At 34.8% G+C, this 25,586-nt stretch overlaps 1 protein-coding gene across 3 annotated transcripts in view; it reads left to right on the top strand.

Moving 5' to 3' along the window:
* KCNT2 (potassium sodium-activated channel subfamily T member 2) overlaps positions 1-24,770 on the top strand; it is a 336,723-nt gene extending 311,953 nt beyond the window's left edge. For all 3 annotated transcript variants that reach the window (XM_040985195.1, XM_040985194.1, XM_040985193.1), the window contains 3 exons: positions 5,358-5,658; positions 18,975-19,059; positions 24,659-24,770. In XM_040985195.1, coding sequence (XP_040841129.1) covers positions 5,358-5,658; positions 18,975-19,059; positions 24,659-24,770 — 498 coding nt within the window. The remainder of the gene's footprint in view (positions 1-5,357; positions 5,659-18,974; positions 19,060-24,658) is intronic.
* The last annotated feature ends 816 nt before the right edge of the window (positions 24,771-25,586 follow it).

Below are 25,586 nucleotides of genomic sequence, written 5' to 3'. Positions count from 1 at the left end.
GAAGGGACAGAGATAGACTTGGGGGCATGGATCATATGTAGCAATCAACGTCAAACATGAAGTTAGAATGTTTATAAAAAGAACATGACCACTGTATATCTACATGTCTGGAATTTAGAGTGAATAAATTCCCAAACTTGTGATGAAAACTGTGAGTGGTGTTTATGTTACTTATCTGCCATTTATATTCTCAGGAATTTCTTTCCTAAAACTACTATTTCAACAAGAAGATAAATTCAACAAAATCAAGAACAAAGAGTCTTTCAACTTATTCTTGTTAGCACAGATGAATTAGTTAAGTTCTCAGGGAAATAGTTAACAGTTACCTATAGCAATTTTTCAAGATAGTAATTACAATAATTTATTCAATGTACTAAAGAAGGAAAAAGTAAGCAAAATTTTTTCTTGGCCTAAAGCAATAGAAAAGGCAGTAGGAAATAGTTATGTAGACTAGTTCTTTCTGAGTAACAGCCTTGAAAATTAATGGGAAACAATCAACCAAGTTTCAAATTTTACAGAGGGGAAAGTGTAAGTGAAGAGTGCAGATTCAATGGAATGGTTTCTCACACAAACACCAACACACCCGCAAATCAGGGCAACTGAATCACCAAAGGTGGATGAATGTGCACGTTGATGTGCAAGCTTAGAGAGAACAAATTATAGAAAATGGAGATTCTGTTGAAACAGAAATAATTACAAGGAATAACCCAAGAGTAGATGGGTAGAAATGATAGAGAGGCAAACAATGGCCATGTAATTTCTTAAAAAAAGAGGTCGATATTTTACTTGGATTTTAAATGTTCAGTTTTAATGTGTGTGAGCTCATGGAGGTTCTACCAACACTGAGAGTACTGAAACAGACCTGAGAGACCACACAGGTGAAATAGGTCATTTTTAGAGATAAGGCATGAGGTCAAGTCTTAAATTAATTGTTACTATGACATCAAGTTTTTAGTTCTTAAAAATGAGTATTTGAACTGGAATGTATTTACTGAATTAGGCTTTAGATTTCCTTTAGAATATCACTACCAGATTTTAAGTTTTGTGGTGTGTGTGTGTGTGTGTGAAGGAGTGTAGGCTTGACCGGCACTATGTCACAGGACTCTCAGTTGCTGTCTTCAAGGCTATATGCTGCAAGAATTCCTGCTTTCCTTTTAAGTCTATGATTCCACAAATATGTTGAAATTCATATAAATACAATGTGACTAGCTATTTTCTGTCTGATTTAGATCACAGATTACATAGACATGTCAAACTGAGCCCTCAGAAATTGAAAAAGGGTATTTCAGATTTTTTTTTTTCGTGAAAAAATTCTCCAGCATCCCAGCTGTACTGTGTGTGGTGCATATAGATTTAAAAGCAGATGCTGTCATAGGGGTTCATGTAATCTCTGCTTGCTTGAATGGAGACATGAAACAGGTATTTTTTTTTTTTTTTTACAAAATGTGGAAACAACTTGCCTGCAGTGATTCCATTTTCTTTGTTTCCTTCTTTACTAACAATTCCAGTTGTCTTCAATAATAAATAGATAAACAATCTAGAGTGTTATGAAGCCCGTGAAATGATTCTTGAGGGAGCCATGAATCCAGATTAGAATCACTTTAAACTGCTGGGTGAATTGATTTCTTTTGGAATGGCACTTTGTTCCATAGATTGCTCAGTAACCTGTGACATGAATAACTGCTCAATAAAAAATGGAGAGGAAGTTGAATTAAGTCATTTTGATGTATGCTTTTCTATGTGTGTCAAAAATAGAAAATACTGCGTCATGTTTTTTACAACTCAAACTCTCTCTGCCCTTATAAAAACAACAAGGTAATCAAGCTATTTTAAGCTTAATGAACGTTTTTATTTATGAAGATTTCCATTTCGGTAAAAAGATGTTTTCAGTCTTCACTTAATCTTACTGTTTAATCAGCATTTGTAAAAACAGCAGACCTTTTTGAAAACGTCAGTATTTTAAATATGTAAGAATATTGTTGCAATATTCGTACAGATTTTCATTTTGTAACTGAACTTGATATAGTTTATGGAAGCATATTACATAATACATAAATATGTTCATTATTATTGAATCTGGATCTTCAAAGTTAGCGAATATATTAGACAAAAAGTATTAAAAAGTCAAACCAGAGAGTCCTTTGAGAAACATAACGTAGCATAACTCTTGGAATCAATGCAGAACAATAAGCATTCACTTTCATTGCAAGTACACTTTTCTCTGCTTTGATTCACTAAACTTTAAAAAAGTTTAGTTCCAAGAATTTGTTTATAGAACTCTCTGATTAACTGTGAAATAGAGTTAGCCTCGGTTAGAGCTGCATCAAAAATACAAGTCATTCTTTGTCTCTTTAAAACCCTTTTCTCATTTCTACATATCTCTCTTAATTATTTCTCCTATCTTTCTTGTCCTGTCTCTGGAAACATGAGCCATATAGTGACTAATAATTAGTGAACACCTTTGCTCTGGCACTTTGTCATACAATCTTATGGAGGGTCTATATGATTTCAGAATTTAGAATATAATAGCAATGTGATCGTCATTATTGTTGTTTATTTTGGAGAGTTTCCGCTTCATAATCAAGAATATCAGGCTGAATGTGGAACAACTGGTCTGTAACCGCAGGCCTGATTCATTAGGACCCTTGCTTTGAACCAGCCAACCACTTTGACTCTTTCTTCAAGGACAGGTTCTGCTTAGCGGTAATGTGGTGTTTCCTTGTCTGCACTTTCTGTCCTGGATCTTGATGCCACATTGAAATATGAGAGCCATAACATGAGCAATACACATTAACAAGTATGCTTCCTTTAAAAGTCTACACATACACACAGTATCCATGGTATACAAATGGGAGTACTTATTATCAGTGTTTTTGATATGATAATCCTTATAGGATATATTACTAATAATAATTACTATCACATAATTATTAATATATATTACATATATAATATTATGTTACTATATGTTATCTATTATAAGCCTATAATATTGTATAATTGTTACACAATATTATTATTGTATAATTATTATACAGTATTATTATTGTATAATTATTATATAGAGATGTTAGAGTTAAATTTATTTAAAGATATCAATGTGATCAGTGAATTTCCATAACATTCGTGTGAAGTAAAATATGAACACTATTTTTTTCATTTTACATACAGGTTGTGGACCATTCTTGGTAGGGTTAGAGCTAGGAAACACCTGAAATAGTCCTTCCTTCTTTCCTTTCCTTCCTTCTTTCCTTCCTTCATTCCTTCCTTCCTCCCTTCCTTCCTTCCTTCCTTCCTTCCTTCTGATTGGAAATGCAGAACAATATAAAAAGAGACATAGGGACAAGCAAGAGTCTTCCATCTGCTGGCTTAGTGCCCAAATGCCCACAACTGCCATTGCTGGAGCCAGCTAAAGTCAGTAGCCAAACCCCATCGTGGACTTGCACGTGGGTGGCTGGGGCCCATGTGCTTGAGCCTGCTGCCTTCCAGGGTTCATTAGCAGGAAGCTGTGTCAGAAACAGAGGATCCTAGCTACTGCTGAATGGGACTCAGGCATCCCAAGTAGCAATTCAGCCCACCGCACTACAAGGACTCTATGTTGAAAGGAAATGGAATCCCCATTTCCCCTCCTAAAGTCTTATTAGCTTATGACTTTACATGAACTTAATATCTTCAGTATTTGGTCACGCAACATTATTATTTCTACATTTTATTAGAAATTGAATATCACTAATTGAAGCTTTAAGATGGAAAAGAGTACTTGAAGATTATCTAAAGTAAGATTGTGTTTGAATTCTGAAAACCAGTGTCTGAATATGAATAAACTAATATAACCTAACTTTTTCTATAAAGTACACACAAATTTGTGCACAAAGGTTGGCATTCCTTAAATCATAGTAGATATTACTTACTAGATTTTTTTTACTTCCATAGAAGAGGATTTTTATTATATTAGCAAGTAGGTGAAAATAGATGTCTTATAAAGATTTCTAGTTCTTGCTAATGTATATTAAGAAATTATATTTTAAACTTAAGTTGTAGCAGATGAAATGCGTTTATTTCTAAATAAGTAATGTCATTGTGAAAACATGAAGCTTAAGCAAAACATGTCTCTTATCAGACTAAGACAGTGTCGTTCTATAACACAAATGTGGATGAATATTTAATTTTTTGGTTGAATTTAAGTGAGGATAATTTCATAGCTTGCTGCTAGGAATGGTATACAAGGTACTGACCAAGCCTCCATAATTTATATTCACATTTCAAGGGTTTTATTGGATCCACTTCCTGACCTTACTTAAATTGGTAATTTAAATTCTATTCTTCTGGAGGCCAACAATACATGCATGCTGTAGCCGGCATTCAAGATTCCATCCACACAAAGGAAACAGCTGTGTGCAGACTGATGAATGCTGTTCTCAGGAACAGCGGGATTCAGGGGAGCTGTGCTGGGCGCATGTGCATGTTTTCAGAAAGGAAAACCTTTGACTTGTCTGAGCGTTGGTATTCACGTGACTTCCTGGTGCAAAAAGCCTTATTCAAATGGTAAACTTTGCTGATGAAAGATTCAGGATGTAAGGAGAGCTTCTTACATTAAGAAATAGATGCAGTTAAGAAAGGTAAGCCTAACTAGATTTCATGAGTGTGTGTACTGTTCCTCCTGAGGAGAATGGCATGGTTAAGCTTTGGTTGTGAGTTCTACAAAGCATTTGTGAAACATCAACATTTAACACCTCTTTTCACTGAGAATACTTTAGGAATTTCTGGAATATATTTCATATTTTAGTAAAAAAGCATTTTATATGGTCAGTAATGAATGCATGATGTTAAAAATGCTTTTTGTCTCTTCTTGTGCCCATGATGTCTTAAAAATCACACTTTATAAGTTTATTCCAGTACCACTTTTAGAAAGAGCAAAAATTTGGAAACCTTTAAAATATTAATTAAAAAAAATAAAACATGTTTTGAAATCTTTAAATTGTAGGTGGAATTCATTTAGTAAATGATCAAAAACATACATATTCCTTATTTGCATACTTACTAAACCATTTGTTTTATTGGTATACTTCAAATAATTGTTAACAGTCATATTTAGTAAAATACTCATGCATAGAACTAAATATTTTTACTAAAACATGTACTGTTTGATACAGATACTTTATGTTTAACATCTAAATTCAAGAAAACATGCTCTAATAATATAAGAATAATTATGATTTTGCTCTTTCTATGAAAATTCTCATGGTATAAGCATATATAAACATAACTAGGGCAAGATTTTCACCAAAGGATATTACATCAATTGAGGGTTAAGGTTTTACTGATCATCTAATTATCAATATCCATTTCCTTTGAAGTCTCAAATATCTATCAGTGTGGAAGAGTGGGAAGACACCAAAGACTGCAAAGAGCAAGGCCATCACCGCAGCAACCACCGCAACTCCACGTCCAGTGACCAGTCTGACCACCCCCTACTGCGAAGGAAGAGCATGCAGTGGGCCCGGAGACTGAGCAGAAAAGGCCCCAAACACTCGGGGAAGACAGCAGAGAAAATAACCCAGCAGCGGCTGAACCTCTACAGGCGGTCCGAGAGACAAGAGCTTGCTGAACTCGTGAAAAACAGAATGAAACACTTGGGGCTTTCCACCGTGGGATATGGTATGCTCTTTCAAACTTTTGTACATGTGGCCTTGTGATTTCTTATCATGAGGAGCCGTGTGTTTGGTTCTTGTTGCATAAAGACTTGTGTTTTAGTTTTGTGGATAAGTTTGTGAAAATTGGCACACAGGCCCAATCATTGGAAAAAACTAAGTTTTACTATTAAAAACAAAATGCTAGAAATATTTTTTAAACTTATTTTGCAATGTATAAAGATGAACCATTACATGAATTATCTCAACTATAATTTTTTCAAAGCTCTGAGTTAGTTCCTGTTTCCGTTTCAGAGGTAAAGGAACTAAATTAAGTAACTTGTGAATTGGCTGAGATTGACATCAGATCTGTCTTGCTCCAAAACACTCCCTGCCACACCACAAGCTACATCTGCTTCTAGGGCTGAGATAACTCGAATTAAACACAATGGCAAGTAATTGCATCAGTTATAGATGAACCAAAATATGCCTATGAAATGTACACAAAAAAATGTTGAAGAGCTTTCGATTTGAAGCCCAGATACTGTTGTAGTTCCTGTAGTGCAAATCTGTCTTAGCTACAGGTTCCAGTCTTGATGTATGATTTCTGTGTGGAACACGTAAGAAAAGCTTAAGTGATTAATATAAGGCTGACTTTCCAGCGTGTCATTTATCACTAACTGAGTTTTGTTTCATAAAGAAAGCCAACTCGTTGGGCAAATTAATGACAGATAAGGCATTGCTTAGGCATATACATATAATTTGGGTAAACCAGGATGAGCCAAAGATAGTATCGTTATCATGTAAAGATAAAATAGTGTTAGAATTTTGCATGTTAAGAATAAAATGGGATGAAATTTTATTTTCATTCTCATTTTTCATTCTCATCTCATCCTTATTATCAAAATTTTAAGTGGACACAGGGTTCAAAGAGAGAGATTATCATTATTCAGTTATAATTTAAGAGAAATTATAACTTTTTTAAAGAAAAAAGTCATTTTTACTGAATATCTTCCTTATGCCTGGAAGTATATATGTCTCCGCAACTCTATGTAACTGCTTAGACAAGCGTCTTATTCCTTCAAGAATTTGACTGTGTTTGGTTGAAATTTTATAGCCATATTTCAGTTACTATAACAAAGTCTTTATTCCATTTTAATATATTAACGCATAGTATCTTATATTCAGAACCTAATTAATAGAAAAATGATTCTCCTGAGAAGTTCAGTCATAGCGATTTGCCAATTTAATAATAGTAAGAATGATTCTAGTTTTTATAAGATGACATTGCTGCATTGATGAGAGTACTTTGGTTATTTTAGTATTTTAGTTGTTTATTAAGCAAATTTCATTTTGATAAGAAATTGGTAAATTATTTCTCATCTGTTTTCCAGCTTTTTTTTTGCTATCCCAGGTTGAGTCTGAGCAGTGTGACAGTTAACAGTTTGATTTTTAGAAACATAAGTATTTGAGCTGACTGAATGGCAGAATTATCACAGAAAACATTATAGTTTATTGATTAATTAAATCAAGTACCATGATCCAAATACTATCTATGATTTATTTTTATTATACTTTGCTGGCTTTACAGAATGGAAGAAGACATTTTAGCCATCTTTTCCCCCCTTTCCATTGATCCTTATTATCATGATTGGGAAAGGAGATTTTTCAAGTAATGCATCAAAGGTTTCTGGACTTCTTCGTTTGACCTTGATTCCCATTATGTAATCCATTCAGCGGACATTGTGGGATTTCCTTCCCACTATTGCAGCACACAGTGTTAGGCACTGAGACTAATGCAATGGCTTATTTTGACAACTCATATTCTAGTGTCAGCCTGTGGACTGTCTAAAGCAGTCAACTTCTTGGAGTCCATTTTCTTTCTATTTTTAAGGTTTGTGTTACTGGAAAGGCATAGTTTGTTGGCAATGCCTGCATTGCCACGTACCCCGAGCCAAGCGGAGGGACGAGGGTTATGAGACAGACAACACACACAACACACACAACACACAGAGGCTCATTCTTGTGAAGTGAAGCCTTTATTCAAAGTCGAACTCTCTTATATAGTCTGCTTGGCCCCTCCCGGGATCTTCCGAATGGTTAAGCAACACCTAAGCTCCCCCAAGGACGTGCAAAAATGGGAAGCAGGAAGGAGGGAAATTGCAGTCAAGCCGCGGGCTAAATGTATCAGGCCATGATTGCCCTTCCTGTTACACCTTTGAGAAACAGCTGAGCTGTGGAGTTAACCCTTGGGAGACCGGGGCCTACAATAGTTACAGAGAAATGAAGAAGAAAAAAACAAAGCTGTGGGAGAGACACAGACAATGAGGAGAGGGAGAGAGAAAGAGAGCAGAGAGACAGCACAGAGACAGACAGAGCTTTCATATGAAGGTTTGCTCCCAAACAGATGCAACAGCGAAGGTTGGGCTGAATCCAGGACCCCCAAAACCTATCTGGGTGCCCCAGTGGTGATGGGGCCCAAGTAATTGGATCATCAGCTGCTTTTTCAGGCACATTTATAGCAACTGGATTGCATACAGCACAGCCAGGATTTGAACTGACACTCCCAGGGAATGGTGACATCACAGGTGTAACACACCACAGCCCATTCTCTGATGTACGAAATGAAACGATCATGCTTATGTCATATGGGTGTGTGGTGAGAGAAGGTGGATGAAGAGCAGTGAGATTGTTGACTCAGAAAGGCTTGGCTTTGTTGCATAAATGCGCTTCCTGTCTTTGGAAGTCCTGGCTGCCTGTAGGCATTCACAGAGAGATGCTCTCTCCACCACCAAGGAAAATTACAACTGATTTCACACTTTTAGAAGGGGGGTCATAATTTGGTCATTTCTGAACAGATTTGTCTACTCTGAGTAATGAAGCACATTATATTAATTTGCTGAAGACAAAATATAAAGAAATGAAAGGTAGAATCAAAAGATTGCTTTTGTGGGTTCCCTCCATGTTTTTAACTTGTAAATTTCTCTCAGCTCAAAATGTTCGTGTTCCGATCTATTTCTTAAAGACACTCAAGTTTGCCCCATGGAAACTCTCATATACTGAATTTTTGGATGTTTTTCATGCACTTGTTGGTCAGTTGTATTTCTTCCTTGAGACATGCTTTGATTGGTTTTTATTAGTGTTGGTGTTTACGTTGCTTATATATTTTATGGTTATCAAGGTAAATAGACAGTAGAAAGAAATTTAAAAAAATTTTAAATCCCATAAAAATTTGGGAAAGAAATAAAAAACAAGAAATCCCAGAAAAATGTGAGAAAGAAATAAAAAAAAAATAAAAAATCCCTTAAAAAATTGGGAAAGAAGATTAATTATCTATTTTTTCTTTACTGACATGCTTGTCGTACCTGGAAAACAATCACTCCTCAAAAAGCTGTTTAGAGTTGATAAATTCAACAAGTTTGCAGGTTAAAAATTAAGCATACCCCCCCCCCCAAAAAAAAGCTAGTAGCTTTTTTGTACTCTAATGAAAACTCACAGAAGAAGGAATCAACAAAGAAATCTCATTCAGAAAATCCACAAGCAAAATCATGTATTTAAGAGCAGATTTAAACAAAGAAGTGAAAGATCCTAAATGGGCTTTCCCGTTCAGAAATTAATCCACATGCACTGCAAACAAATGATTTTTGACAAAGCTATTCATTCACACAACACAGTGAAGTAAGGATAAACGCTTCAACAAACGGACTGGCAAAACTGGATATATGCCTATCTAGATGTATGAAATTCAATCCACATATCTCACTGCATAAAAAAATCAACTCAAAATGGACCAAAGAACTGAATTTACAAACTGAGACTATCACTTTGCTGGGAAAAAAAAAATGTTGGTGAAACTGTCCAGGATCTTGGTGTAGGGAATGACATCTTGGATAAGACTCCCAGGACCCAGCGTGGTGACCTGGTGGCTTAAGTCCTCGCCTTGCACATGCCAGGATCCCATATGGGCGCCGGGTCTAATCCCCGCATCCCCTCTTCCCATCCAGCTCCCTGCTTATGGCCTGGGAAAGCAGTCGAGGACGGCCCAATCCCTTGCACTGGCGTGGGAGCCCCAGAGGATGCTCCTGGCTCCTGGCTTTGGATCTGCTCAGCTTTGGCCGTTGCAGCCACTTGAGGAGTGAATCAGCAGACAAAGATCTCCTCCCCTCTGTATATTAACTTTCCAATAAAAATAAATAAATAAATTTTAAAAAGAAAAAAATAAAAAACCTCCCAAAGCACAGGTAACAAAAGCAAAATTAAATAAATGGGCCACCCAAAAATGAGGTAAAAATATTTCAACCTAGCCAACAGTGTTTCAATATATAGAATACATAAGTCTCTTTAAAAGAACTCAACCTGAAATACAATCTTTCTAGTTGTTTAATGTTTTTATTGTATAATTATTTTATATTAATCATACTTTCCTAATTTTTCCCCATGGCAATTTCTTTAAATTGGCTCTGGCCTCTCTGGAATATTCTTCAGGCATTTGAAACAAAACACAATTAGAGACCATTATGATCTGTGAAATAGGTCAAGCCTAGAAGACAAACCTCATTTGTTCTTTCTAAAACAACCTTCGATCAAAATACAACATCAGTAGCTACATAGGGAAGCACGCATGTATATATATTCATCTGGAGTAACTATATGACTATTATATTGAGATGTAAAGATACACCACAGTGCATCTCCACTCTTGAATCAAAGATGGACTCCCAGTGCAATTGCTAAATAGATCTTGACAATGGAATGCTGGGCTTTCCATTTTCTATAACTACAATGTCAGGATACACTTAAATAGAATGATGGACTTGTGATTGCTATTGAAGGACTGTACTATTGTTATAATATAAGGGAAAACAGAATGGCGAATGGGAGAGAGGGTGTTGGAAAGGTGAAATCCCTGAATTTAAAGAATTGTATCAGGAAAAAATAAAAATTAAATGATTAAAAAAAAAAAAAGAAAGAGAAGGAATGAGAGAGAGAGCAAGAAATTCCACTTGTTGATTCACTCCCTGAGCTACCACAGCAGCTCAGGTTGAGCCAAGGCCATGGTTGGGAGCCAGGAATTTTATCTGGGTCTCCCACGTGGAGGGCGGTAGGGAATGAGGTACCGTCTTGTGTTCACCAGGATGAATTAGCAGGGAGCTGGGTGACTTAACCGCTTCCTGCCATGCCCACCTTTGGATCCCTGTCATGCCATCAGTCGCCTTTGATAGATACCCTGTGGTAACTATCCTTTCCAAGGATGCCCAGTTTCTTTCAATAGGAAGTGCTAATTCAAGACAATCAACATTGGTAATCAATGCTCATTTTCACTGAGTTTGTTGTTGTCTCAGCCTTTTCAGTAGATAGAGCTAAAATTAAATTGATTGCTAGCAGTCTTCATTGAAAATATCTCCAAACTTCACGCAGATGCTTAAAATTAAAATCCAGGGCTATAGGGTTTTAATCTAACTTTATCTTATATCAATACTTCCTTTCTACTATGCCAAACACTGGAAATGCAAGAATTGTAATATTATCATATCATGTTTTCAAGGAATACAAAAGCATTTAGAATAAAAATATAATATCACTGTTGACAATATAATTGGTAAAATATATTTCCCTTTATATTTCTTTAGTTTTGCATATGTCCCAAAAGGACTACATAGTAAACAAATTCTGATTTTAAGTTTGGAATATTTTTTCTTCTTGTAATTTTATCACAACTGGATATAAACTTAGGTTAGATTGTGTTAGAGATTCCTTTTCTAAATTTAAATTTTCTTTTATAGTCATACAAGCTATTTAGACGGCCCCACAGAGTTTAATATAATCAAATACAGTAAAAAACTTAACATGAATCACTATCACCATCACATGATCTCTTCCCTGCCTCATGATAATCTTTTTTTCCCCTCTAAATCATAGTTTATACTTCCATTTGTTAGATTACAAACTTTAAAATATACATGATACATATGTTAACATGAACATTGCTTTAAAATATTTTCATTTTTTAAGGTTTTAGTTATCCAGTTGAAAGAAGGGAGAAGAGAAAGAGAAAATGAATAGAATGATTTGTTTGCTCACTCCCCAAATGGCTTCATAAATCGTCCAGTTCTCATAAGTAGGTGGCAGGGACCCAAGTGGTTGAAGCATCGCTGTTGACTACTAGGGTATGAATTATCCAAAATTTAAAATTGCAAGCAAAGCTGACGCTAAATCCAGGCACTCAGATGTTCAATATGGGTATCCAAAGTAGCTGCCACTCACGCATTCTTTTATAATTTATTTGGTTTCACATGTTTTGGTATGATTATGAGAAGGAAAGAATTTATTATTTTCCACTGTAACTTTTAATATTTAATTTTGAAATGCTGCTCCATGTTAGATCCTTCATGTGCGTATGTGGCTGAATTTGTTTCTACACCTTCTGAGGTGACGAGCCTGTCTGTCCAGGCTCAGGTATCCATTGTTTCAACTATAGAGACTATGCTTAATGTATTTAATATCTGCCCCAGATGTCTTATTTCTCAGTATTTCACTAGCCATTTGTTTCTTTTCCCAAATTAACTTTAACTTTCCAAATTATAACGCCAAGATAAAAACAGTGAGGATTATTTTCCTGTTCTCTTAATACATTTCCCTTAAAAAATCAAATTTGTTTTTTCTTTTTTTTTTCTTGTTTATCCTGTAGATAAATAGGTGGGCTGGCAAACAGATACATACACTCACACGCAGAGCTGTGTGCGTGTACATACAAATGACACACTGCATATTCATGTTAGCACCTTGGACTTAGGCATTTCTTCCCAAGTGTGCCTGTCAGAAAACATGAAATACAAAACGTTTGTTATGTTCAACATTGCACTGTAATATCCTTTCCTGGATTTTACAACATTCTGGCCTGAGATCACCTGAAAAGGTGTCAAGCTTGCAGAATTATGCTGGTATATAAGTTATATAGCACAAGTTTGTTTTTATACTATCTAAAGGAAAATAAATTTTCCAAACAGATAAAATTATAAATATCTAAAAATGCTTGCATTTTTAAAAGTCACCTGCTTGCAAATACCTGTTACACTAGAAAATTATTTCAAAATCAAAAAGTCAGTAGTGCTATACAACAACCATTTCTGTCGTAGCTGCAAGATCAATTATTTCTAGATTGTCTAGCCAAAAAAATTGTAATTGTAAAGTTGCCATCTATAGAAGATGCCATTATGGACCTTGGCTTGTATGAAATGTTATTTGTTTGTGGTTGAATAATTCAGTAACTGATTTCAGGTTTAAAATTTGAGAAATATATTAGCTTTTTAGTAGCTAAAGAACACCAGATGTTCAAACACACATTCAGTGGTAACTTGCTTCAATTGACCATGCCTTGATAAATGTGGAATTTTGGTCTTTCAGGTCAGAGAAATAATCATTTTTTGAGGGAATCAAAAATTCATCTGAAAAAGTAAAAAAGATAAATTCTGAAAGCAAAATGCTGAAAAAAAATTTAGGGCCTACAGCAAAGGTTCCATATATGCATTTTACATATATATTACATGAAAATTCTCAAATGTGAAGTAAGAGACATATTTTATTTACTTTTTAAGTGATGGAAAGCAAGCTTTAGCTCATTAAATGTGCTGCTCAGAGTGAATAGCAGGGAGAAGCGAATAACCCTGATATACTACAAGGGAAATGTGTTGGCACCACTAATGTTTTCTGAGATAGACATACACTCTAGACAAAGAATTTTGAATAGAACAGGTACAGAATACTTCACGTGGAATTCATAATGCAAAAATCTGAAAATCAAGTTTTTAAATAACTTTGTCAGTAAAATGTTTTTTTACATAACCATTTGTGTCTTTTAATTATCTCATTTATTGTGAATATTAGTATACTTCACCACAAATGTATTTGGCGTTTAGATCTGCTGAGCGTGTTATACACTGCACATTGCAGGGCTACTGACAATTTCTGAACCTGAACCATTCAGTTGTGAAACACACCTCTCCCTGAGATGTTTGGAAAATGAAAGTGAAGAACCGAATGCTGTGGGGAAGTAGCCAAAGTGACACTAAAGCAGGTTCCTTTTAGTTTTTCTCTTTTTTTTTTTTTCCGAAAAATTACCTTAAAAACATTTGATCCAAGTTTCTAGCATTGTGTGCTGGCTAGCTGTGCATGGGGGTAAGCCACTATCCCTCTTAACATCATGGTTTTCAACCATTGAAGGTTAATAACCAGTTCTGTTCTTTAACAGTCAACCTAAGCTACATCTCACATTCACTAAATCTAGCCTGTAACTGCTGCTGTTAATGATGAACTCAGATTTTTTAAAATAGAATAGTTGGACTGTACACCTTCTGAGGTGAACTGCTGCTATGATGCTAACCAGCTTTGGTGTTTTTGTTTCTGCTTAATTGGAAAGGCAGAATTACAGAGAGGAAGAGAGACAAATATCTTCTGTATGCTGGTTCACTCCCCTAGTGGCTACAATGGCTGTAATAGTTGAGCTGTTCTGAAGCCAGGAGCCTGGAGCTTATTCCAGGTCCCCCGTGCAGGTGCAGGGACCAAGGGCATGTGCCGTCTTTCACAGCTTTCCCAGGGCGCACAAGCAGGGAGCTTTGTAGGAAGAGGAGCTGGGACATGAACCAGCTCCCATATGAGATCCCTGGGTGCAAGGCAAGGGTTTAGCCGCAAGACTGTCACACGGGACCCACGCTAGCCAGTTTTGATATAAATTGTTCCAGATTGAAAGCTGCTTCTAAACTATAAAATGCCAACAGAAGAATAAAGAGAATCATTTAAGTAACAAAGAGGTAACCAATAGTCCTCATGTCTATATTTTATTAGGTCTACAGGAAGCCTTATTCTTTAATTTATCTCTTTCCTGAGAATGTGGGCAGATTATCCAAGATGTTCTTCAATAGCCAATATGATGACTTAGTTCTTAATCATCCTTTCTTATGTAAATGAAGCAATTGTAATTTAAAACAAAATTATTGTTATTTACAAATCGTGGGAGCTTTAGTATCAGTGGTTATAGTAGTGGTAGCAGTTATAGTGACACTTTCACTTTTTTATATTTAGACTTTGAAAATTCTCTGATGATTTTCCTTAAAAAACAAAAACAAAAAAAACCCCACCTTCCCCAAGTCTTAGGCAAATCAAAATTCTTTAAAGATTTAAACCTAGAACAAAATAACAAAGACGTAAAAGGCAACACAGCTTAGTATTATTTCTCAAATATTTTTCCAACAACTAATACTTGGAAGAAATAACCTGATATCTATAATTACTCTTCTGATTTCACCAAAAATATATTGCTTCAAAAGGCATCACTGTCTTTCTTGGGACTAGAGGAGGCTGGAGCAGGAGAGATACTGTTTGCTTTTTTCCAATATAAAGGCGTGTATACTGTCAATACGGATGGTCAATGCTCTCCTAGTTTAGCCTACCAAACGATGAGAGACTTTGTGTTATTGGTATTTTATTACGTAGTTGTACATAAAAACAGAGCTATATATACATCGGCTTTCATGATTGAAAAATACACCTAGCGTGACAGAAGACATCTTGTTAGATATTCTGCAAATGAAACACTCTAGAGAAGCGTTTTTAGATTATTGAAGTCAACATACCTAGACTTCTACCCAAAAAAATTTCTAAAATTAAAGTTCATAAAGGCATCTTAGGAAAAGACGTGTCTAATTTATTAGTAACAGATCTGCACTTTAAACATTGCTAAGGAAGGCTAGTAAGACAAAATAAAATAATTTCAAGTGGAAATTTGAATATGCATGAAATAAATGAGTAAATATGATACATGTTTATATTTTTTAAAAGAGCTTGCTATTTTGGTTAAAATGAACATTTTGAGGAGATAATAGCACATATAGAAGCGAAAGCATATCACATTAGCAAATGAAAGTAAAGGAAAATAAAAGGATATTAGTATATAAGCTATCCCTCCTTGCCCTGCAGCGTAGAGCTTTATTAGACACAATAGATATCGTATGAACTGAGAATTTTGAATTGTTATATTTGGTCCTTTACAGAACAAGATTGTGAGTCAATGACCTAAAGGAACTACAAAGCAATAGAAAGAAAAACTTTAACAGTTAAAACTTATAGCCAATATACAAATAAAACAGATACCTAAGAGAAAAAACTTCAAAGCCTCAATTAATCCAAAGAAGACAGATAAAAAGAAGAAAATTATATACAAAGCAAACTGAACAACATAGGAACATGATGAATTTAAATGCAACCATCTTAGTGATTATATTAAATATAAATAACTTATACATTTCACAAAAATACAGAAATTATTGGTGGGTTTAAAAAAAGTACAGTCCAATTATATGCTGAAGAAACCAAGCTTGAATTTTTAAAAAGTGAGTTGATTGCAAGTAAATACATAAAATAATTATATCCCATGCAATAAGAATTTCAAACAAAGCTGGAAAGGTTGTTAATGTGAAAATAGATTCATGTGGAAAAATGGGAGCATCACAAATGCATCATGCCAACAGGAAAAGTGTCCAATAAATATACCGTGTGATTCTTAGTAGATTTAATTGCCCTTTGAAATAAGCAATTGTTGTGGTTTTGGAAAGAGCATGAAGTGAACCACAAAAAGTTTCAAGGGAACTTTTAACATTATGGAAAGCTTATAATTATGATAGTGGCTGTTGTAATGGGATACATTTGTCAAAAATCATTACATGCTATTTGTTACTTTCTTATTTTGTTGCCAGTAAGTGTATGAGATAAATATATATATATCTTCTCTGCTGACTCCCTTAGTAGATTTTTTTTTTTTTTGGTTAGGAACTCAATTCTGTGATCCATTAAGCCAAATTTACAAAGATTTGGTTTATTTAGAACATATGTTATATAATCATGCAGTATGTTGATTAATTTGTGCCTTTTTGTGGTGAAGGATAATCATGATGCAGACTTAAAAATCCAGCTCAAAATTAAACAACCAAAGCAACTTCAGGAATCAGAGAAGCTAGATAACAGACTTCTCACTGATGTAAAACTCTTCTTGACTCAGGTGTTGATTCGGCTTTTGATATGTTACCACAACTGGATATATTTTAGAAATATCATTCCTTAATTATTAAACACCAAAATGACAGAAAGAGAGAGGATGAGAAAGCGAGAGTTATTAATTGAATGTCACCCGCAGGCAGTACATCGGAGAACACAGTGAGCAAAATTAACTCAATAGCCAACAGGAACGAGAGGGAATGGCTTTGAACTCTGAGGTTTGTTTTCAGATAAACTAATTCATTTTTTTATCTGAAGAAAAAATATTTATGTTGGATAAAGCAAGAAATCAAGAATTATTATTTCTTTTTGTAATGTTATTTGTGAAACCCACATGGATTCATAGAATTAAGGACATAAGCAAAAACATTTCCAACAGTTTTTATGGTCAGAGTAGCAGTATAAAAACAGGCCATTTCAGTACAACACAGTCTGGATGTAATAATTACATAATTACATCAAACATTGGAAATTTTCCAATTATCTGGATGGCTTTTACGTTTTTAATAGGTAAACCAGGTCACCAATGGATTTGGCCTTGATTCCAGGAACAAAATAGACTATAACACACAATTGATAATCAGATAAACAGTGAAAGAGACGGGTAGAGATGGAAGCATTTTCCTATATTACAGTTCACCAGCACATTGTATAAGGAACTGAGCTTTATGACTATATTGGTGGATGAAACAGACATTTTCTTGCAGACTGACTTCATAGTGTTGTGATTCAGTCTTATAATGTGTTATTCATACAAGGGCTGAATTTCTGGAAAAGGGCACATGTATCAGATTCAATCCATTGTGTCAGTCACCCATTCCTAGGTGGGATTATCATATTTAGCAAATTAGCATACAAGATTACTAGTAGAATTCGAATTTGTTATAAACAACAATTAAGTCATTAATAAGTTAGTCCATCATGTGCAATATTTTATACATAGTTCTGCTACAAAATCCTTATTCAAATTCTGCTTCACTGGGAATTTTATATTGTGTCTAGCAAACTGAATACAATAGCATTAAATGATTTTTTGTATCTTATCCACTAATATACAACCAGATATTTAAATATATTTATTTAAATGTAAGTTTTATGTGTTACTGATTATTCCTATAATTTTACTGACAAACTTATGGTAAATTCAGTTATCTCATAGTGTGTTTGCCTTGTAAGAATTTTTGTCGCCAAAAGTTAAAGTTCAGCTTGAAATGTTAGGTTGCTTATCAGATGATCCTAGTGGTTAACACCATTTTATGAAAATCATGTATATTCTCTGGAGCAATTTTTTTGCTATGGTCAGCTATGCTGACATTATTAAAACTTTGTCTTTATTGATTATAGGTTTTTGAGTACCGATATGTTTTAGTATAAGTTTTAATCTTGTATTTTATTACACTTATCTATAATTGAATTGCCTAGAAATAACCAGAATTTTAGAGCAACAATTTTGGTGGTATTCTCTTTTGGCCTTGGGAAGAATTATGCATATTAAACTTTGAGTCCACATAGCTTTGCATTTATATTTTGTGATGTCTTTAAATTCGAAAACACTGAGACCCCTCCCCCATTTTTTTTTCAGTAACTTACATCGAGCCATGCTAGTTTTCCGGAGTTGACGTCTAAGGATGCCTCAGAGTGAACTAAAAGTTGAAAAGGGCATAGCCCTCTGTTAAAAAAAAAATCTTGTTTTAAATTGTTGAAACAAATGTTTCAACAGCATACTTCCCTAAAAATTGAGGATTATTTTTTGTTCCAGGGGATCCTTTGTATTCTGAGAATAAACAACATGTTTTATAGCTGCTATGTCAAACAATGATGTACAACGTAGTTACAAGCTTTAGCATTTTTAGGTACATCGGGATCATATTTTACAATATAGCCCATTTAGACAATTTTTTCCAAGTAAATCCCTATATGAATATTCTTTTCTGGGTTATGACTACTATTTGTTAAGTATAAGGTAAAATAAGTAAATGCGTTGTGAATCATTTCTTCAGTAGCACACCATTCTTTTCAGCATAGTAGTAGCCTAAGGAATGGAATAGAGCTTTGGTTGCTCCAAATAAAATTAGAAATTTTGTTTTTATGTTCTCTTGGAACAAAAAAATGGGAAGTTGACAAGTGTTTCCGTAATAGTAGTTTGAAAATAGTCAATCTTGTATACCAAATTTTCTTGTGGGAAACTACAGCAAGTTCTAACTGACAGTTACGTGGTTTGACCGTAAATTGCTAAGCAGTGCCTCTCGTAACTTTCTGTGAATTCTGTAATAAACCTGGCATTTGTTTATCTTCCAGATGAAATGAATGATCATCAAAGCACCCTCTCCTACATCCTGATCAATCCATCTCCAGATACGAGACTAGAGCTGAATGATGTTGTGTAAGTTGACCATTTTAGGAAAATACTAATTTATACTTTTAACAAATCTTATTTTAAGAAGGCTCTTTTTTTTTCTTATGTCTAATTCAATAACAAATGGAGTCAATGGGTGCTTAGTGTGATAGTATTAAAAAGATTGTAGAGTTGTTTTTAAAAAGTCATAATAAAATGAGAAAATGGGGATAAATTATATATTATACATTGTGACCTAATGTATTTCTGGAGAAATGAGAGAAACCTAGTGGAATTTTTAGAGAACAACTCAAAGAAATTGTGGATATTTCACGTTATCAAGTTCCAACTGACTCAGAAGTCCTGACAACCCCAAAATAAAACAGGAGGAAGCATTTACTAGGAAAAGATACATAGGAATAATTTTACCCATTGAAAAGGCGGATTTTTAAAATAGCTCTACCCTAACTATGGCTAAAATTTTTCCCCTGACTTCCAAGTGCTAATATGACTATATAATTATAGTAAACTGGAATTATAATAGAATTTGACAGTAACAAATTGCACATCAAATGAGTAGCATAGACAATGTTTTTCTGAATTCAAAAGGAAGACATCATTAGGGTTTATAGTGATTGTAAAGGATGTCAGATTTGAACTAAACTTTGAAGAGCGGTTATGACTGCTATTGGTAGAGAACAAAGGATACTATACAATGTAAAGCAAGGTCTGTGACTAACACACTACGTGGGAACTGCATAAAGTATTTGAGCTGGAAGATTGACTGGGGTTCATAGTTTTAGCAATGTATCTATTGTTAACCATAACACTGGAAACACAAGGTCTGATTCTGAAAGGAATTTGGGTGACAAAACAAGGAGTTCAGTACTTTATCTATGTTAGGCAGTGCTCAGTCACACACAAACAAGAAATTGACCAGAATTTAGAAGTGTCTTTGGCAGTTGTTGATATAACCTTAGCATCAAATCCCTATGGAGAATCTGCTCTTGAGGTATCATGTCCTGACCGTGTTGCATGGTCATACTCACAAAGTGTAGCTCCCTCCAGGTGGCAAATGCCAGAGATGAAACAAATGCCAGAGATCGTGTGTGTTAAGGACACACAATGTTTGCATCTGTAATCAGGTAAATGAGATCAAAGACTAATAAGGATTAAGATGTTCTGTGATACAAAGCATCAAATGAATTCATGCTAGTGTTTTGAAAGTAAAACAATAAAGAATGTAAAAGAGAGAGCGAGAGAAACATCGGAATGGAAGCTTTGAAGGAGTGTGCCATGGTCACTCCTATGGTTGCTCTACTTCATAATGGCTGCTTTGTCAATGAACTAGAACTGAAGACTGAAAACAAAGCTAACATGTGGGTGAAAGAAAGCATAATTAAGGGAATTGTATGCTTCTCTGAAAGATGAATCCATCCTTCAAAACATAACCAACACTTTGGGTAAGTGCCTCTGGAGCTAATTCTTAGCCTTGCAAGAAATCACATCATTTTATTAAAAGAAAATGTCACTAAGTGAAGAGTCTCATAAAGGGAGAGCAAAGATTAAGATACCATCTGTAGGAAGGTATTTCAAAGAGATCGTGGAAAGGGCCAATGTTGTGGTATAGCGTTGAAGTCCCTATTTATGATTCTGATGCCCATTATCAGAGTACCTATTCAAGTTCAGGCTATTTCACTTCCCATTGCTTCCCTGTGGGAAGGCAGTGAATACCAACCCAGGTTTTAGGGCCCTTTCCTGGGTGGAGTTCCAGGCTCCTGGCTTTGAGCTGGCACAGATCTGGTTGCTAAAGCTTTTTGGAGCATGAACAAGCAAACAGGAAGGTCTTTTTTTCTCTCTTTCCATCTCTTTGTCATTCATTCTTTTTTTTAAAAAAAAATAAGATTATTTTTTATTGGAAAGATAGATTTACAGAGAGAAGGATCATCCATCTCCTGTTTCACACCTGAAGTGGCCACAGCAGCTGGAGCTGAGTTGATCTGAAGCCAGGAGCCAGGAATTTTCTCCGGTGTCCCATGTGGGTGCAGGGCTTCAAGATTTTGGGATATCTTCCGCGGCTTTCACAGGGCACAAACCAGAGGCTGTATGGGAAATGGAAGAGCCAGGGCATAAAATGGCACCCACATGAGATCCCAGCACATGCAAACTGAGGATTTAGACACTGAGCTGTCACATTGGGCGCTCTGTCACTCAACGTTTTAATATTCTAAGGAAAAAATAAAATAAAAATTTGTATGTAGAGAGTTAAAATATTGTTTCTGGGTTGGTGAGAAACTTGGTTGAAGTGGAAAGGGTAGAATTTTTTTTAAAGGAGCTGAGTAGTATGATTGACAGGATGAATTAACTTGGACATGGCATTGATGCTGGGAGGAGTAAAAGTCTGCCGTAGCATCCACACAATGAACTGTAAAGGTAAACTACCGTATCTGTGAACAAAAGGAAGACTTGATGATGGGGTTAGTTATTGTAAGAGGTGTCCAACACAAATCTAAGGTTTCATTTTATGTGGTTAAAAAACAAACAATAAACAAATAAATAAACACAAATACATACGTAAAATAGCAGTGTTGACTGTTCAGAGAATAATTCTTAAAAGTGCTAAATGGAAAAGTCTAAGAGAGCAGGAAAGTATATGCCAAGGGAAATCTCAGTTATTTCTATATGGAAAATACTTGATTTTTTAAAATTGCCTATTGTAAGAAAAAGATTTCAACGCGTTTCATAAGTAGAAAACACAGAGAAATATTGACTGGCTAGGTAATGTTAAGGTTTAGAGCACAGAAAGGAAAGGGTTCCAAAATCTTATTAGGAAAATGAACCACAGGAATTAATCTGACCCAAGATAAGTTTGAAAAGTGTGTTGTAATATATCTAAGTTACAACTAGAAGATTTAGTAATGCTTTGTTAAAAATTGGTCTCTGATAATACTGGTTAGAACACTGGAACTTTGGAAATGCAGAGGGATAGCAATTTAAGCCATTACAGTTCTAAGCCCTTATCAAAAATATATCTAAAAGTGATGTTGAATGTGTGGCTGTCTTTTTTATTATTAATTTTTCATTGGAAAGACAGATTTTACATAGAAGTAAAGAGCAGAGAGAAAGATCTTCCATCTACTGGTTCACTCCCCAAAAGGCCACAATGGCTGGAGCTGAGCCAATCTGAAGCCAGGAGATTCTTCTAGGTCTCCCATGTGGGTGTAGGGACCCAAGGAGCTGGGCTGTCCTTTGCTGCACTGCCCGAACATGAGCAGAGAGCTGGATTGGAAGTGGAGCAGCCAGGATATCAACTGGAGGCAATGTGGGATGCAGACAAGAGATTCGCGTGGTGCGGCATGGTGCTGGCCCCAGAGGTCTTTTCTTTAAAATGTATGGTTCATCTAGGTTTCAGTTGCCCATCCTGGAGTCTTCATTTGTGTAACAGTAATAAAAATAGGTTGTTTTTTAATCTGATATCCTCATTTACACATTCCTTTAAACCCTTATTATAAGCAGTTTTAAATGAATGCTGCATTGTATCTCTATTACTACCAAACTTCTCGTTCTCAAATAATTGTACTTCTCTTATAGTTATATACTTAGTTATGACTCTTTGTATCTGTGTTTCATAATTCTGAATTTCTTGAGTCTAACACAATTATTTCCCGTGCTTACTTTTAGCATAATATTAATCTTGCAGTCTGTGAACAAGTTCTTCCATCTTGCATAAAATTTGTTACGTTTATATTTTCAAATAATTTGCAAAGCTAAAAGCTATAGTTAAAATAACGTCACAATATAGCATATGGGTAAATATTTTAGAAGATTTTCTATCTTTCAGATACTCTCATTGTCTGTTAATTACAAGTTAAAACATCAGCCTGACTGCTATTACAAAATCTCTGCTCACATCACTAAAGTGATACATGTTTGTGGCAATGAGAAAATTAAATTTCAGTAGAGGTGGAACAGTGATCAATTACCATGAAATATGCCTACCATGACAAGTAGTGTATAGCAACAGAGTTTAAAATATGTCCTCTATTGGACTTAGAGTTCTGTTTGGGAGAATAAAAAGGAAGGAGCTTTTGCTACTGCATTGGTGAATTTGGGGATAATGGATTACACTTGCCTCTTTTATAATTTTCTAAATATTAACTTCAAAAATTCATTGAATGCACATCATTGATTTGATTCAAAAATGATAAATCACTACATGATATGGCGTTAAAAAGCTTAATGTGCACTATTAGTTTTCCTCATTGATCTACAATGCTATTGATATTTCAAGTAATTATAAAGCATTGTGCATAGACAGCAAAATAGCAAGTAGGACACCAAGTTTCAAATTTTGATTGAAGATAACAGACTGTTATGCATTCAGTTGTTTTTTTTTTATCTTAAGTAAGGAGTGTGTTTTATGAGTGTTTCATCCTTTTACTTTTATGGAACAAAATAGCCTTTATTGGAGTTCTCCCCTGCAGCTGTCCCAGTCACTTCTTGAACTTCATTAGCCAGACTCCCTCAGAGTGCTGCATTGTCTCTTGTCTTTCTCCTGCGAGTCCTCAGTGGCTCCCTCTGCCTTTCCAGAGGAAATTGAAACTGTTTATCCTGAATCTCACAGTGCTTCATCCTCCGCTTCAACCTTTCTTCCTGACTTTTCATACACTGTTTGCTACTTGTCTTCCAAGGTCAAATTCATCCCCTGTTGGCATCAGAGGTCTTCCTGCTCTGGGCTCCCTACCTTGTCCCACTGCAGGGTGGCATCTCTGCTCCCCTCTGTCCCGGAGAGATGAACTCATGCTGATCACTTCAATAAAACATCGCCTAATTCTTTCAGTTGTTGTTGAACTCTTTGTGTGACATTTGGAATTTCCTTTTCTTTTCAAATGCGATGTGGTAAGCTTTTGTAGGGCTGGGGTCAGGCTGTGTTAGTTACATTTTTGTAGGTATTATCACAGTGTCTTCTGGGTGCTCCAGTCATGGGAGCTAATAATGTGTGTCTAAGCCATCTAAAGTTGAACAACTCAGGTAAATGATGGCAGTAAGGAAATGTGTAGCTTTTCCCTATGTAACTAGTAAACTGAAATAATATTTTTCACATTACTATTATCACTTACTCTCCAAAAAACTGAGTTTTAGATTAATAGTTTCTCTGCTAATATTCCAGATATTAGTACAGTTAAAAGTGTTTATACCTAATGTTTGCATTTATTACATCATGAATTTTGCAAAAAAAAATATTGCTATGTTCAAGTTTAAAAAGTCATAGAAAGCATTTCTGTCAAATTACTAATTTTATAATTGTTGAGAGTCATTATTGAATGAAAAATGATCAAAATAAGTTATAGTAAATAAAAATACTAAAATGCATCTTTAAAATATGATAAAGGTAAAGATGCCAAAATTTATCAGAATTCAATATCTTTGATTCATTATCATCCTTCGTCATAATATTCTCAAACATGTAAATGATTATATAAGCACTGCAAGTTATAGGCCAGGAAACAGTGAGACCTCCTGCTCTGCTTCGTAGAAAACAGAATTTAGATAACTTGAAACCTGGGCAGGAAGAAACCTAAATTGTCAGTGTGAATCAGTGTTGCTTTTGCTGAATACTACTTTTGCTTTTTTTTTTTTTTATTAGATACTTAATCAGGCCAGATCCTTTGGCCTATCTTCCGAATAGCGAACCCAGCCGGAAAAACAGCATTTGTAATACTACGGGTCAAGACACACGGGAGGAAACTCAACTTTGATTAGCAAGAAGAGACTTATTTTTTTCTCCTACAAAGATTTTGCTTAAAATAACAAAAGTGAAAGGAAACAGACTGGAAAGTGTTAAGTTCTGCCATATTTAAAAACAGAATCTATTCTCTTATGATTCTAGATCATTTTAAGATTTAATGTACTATCTATCGACTCGTCCTCTATTGGTCTTTGGAAGGTATCAGCAGAATGATTTTGAAGACCTAAATTAAAACACAAAATTTAAATTTTATATGTAATTGTTTAACAGTAATTCAAACTGTGTGAAGTAACTTTCAATAATCATTAAAGTTTTATGAATGTCTACTGAAAATCTCAAGTATTTGGTGCATCACAGTGGGCATAGATTGTTGCTCCTCCAAAAATTTCGATGGGTCATATTATGTGCAAGCATTTAGTTTTATAAAATTTATTTCATTATAAATGTCTAATCTTCTCCTCAGAGAAATTAACCAGGAAATCTGCGTTCCTGAGTTTTGTGTAAGACTCACGGTTTTAGAATAGAAATCTTTAAACCATTTTAATCTTTCTGTTCTGCCTCTTCCTATGATAGCATATCCACTGTAGAATTTCTGATGCTCATAGCATGTTTTATTTCACAAAAGAAGCTAAAATAAGCAAAAAGAAATATTAAGGATCTGAACTTTTCGATCATTTCTATCTAGCACACATTTTATGCCAAACGAAGTGTACAAAATGAAATATCTAGTGTTCTGAAGGAATTCCTAGCATATAGAAAATATGTAATACATATTTGTAAGTTTAAATTAAATTCAACAATTGAAATGTTAACTGGATTTCTTGAG

Source organism: Ochotona curzoniae, unplaced genomic scaffold (genome assembly GCF_017591425.1).
Source record: "Ochotona curzoniae isolate NIBS_2020 unplaced genomic scaffold, NIBS_Ocur_1.0 contig_430, whole genome shotgun sequence".
NCBI classification, from domain to species: domain Eukaryota; kingdom Metazoa; phylum Chordata; class Mammalia; order Lagomorpha; family Ochotonidae; genus Ochotona; species Ochotona curzoniae.
This window is presented reverse-complemented; position numbering and strand designations above follow the sequence as displayed.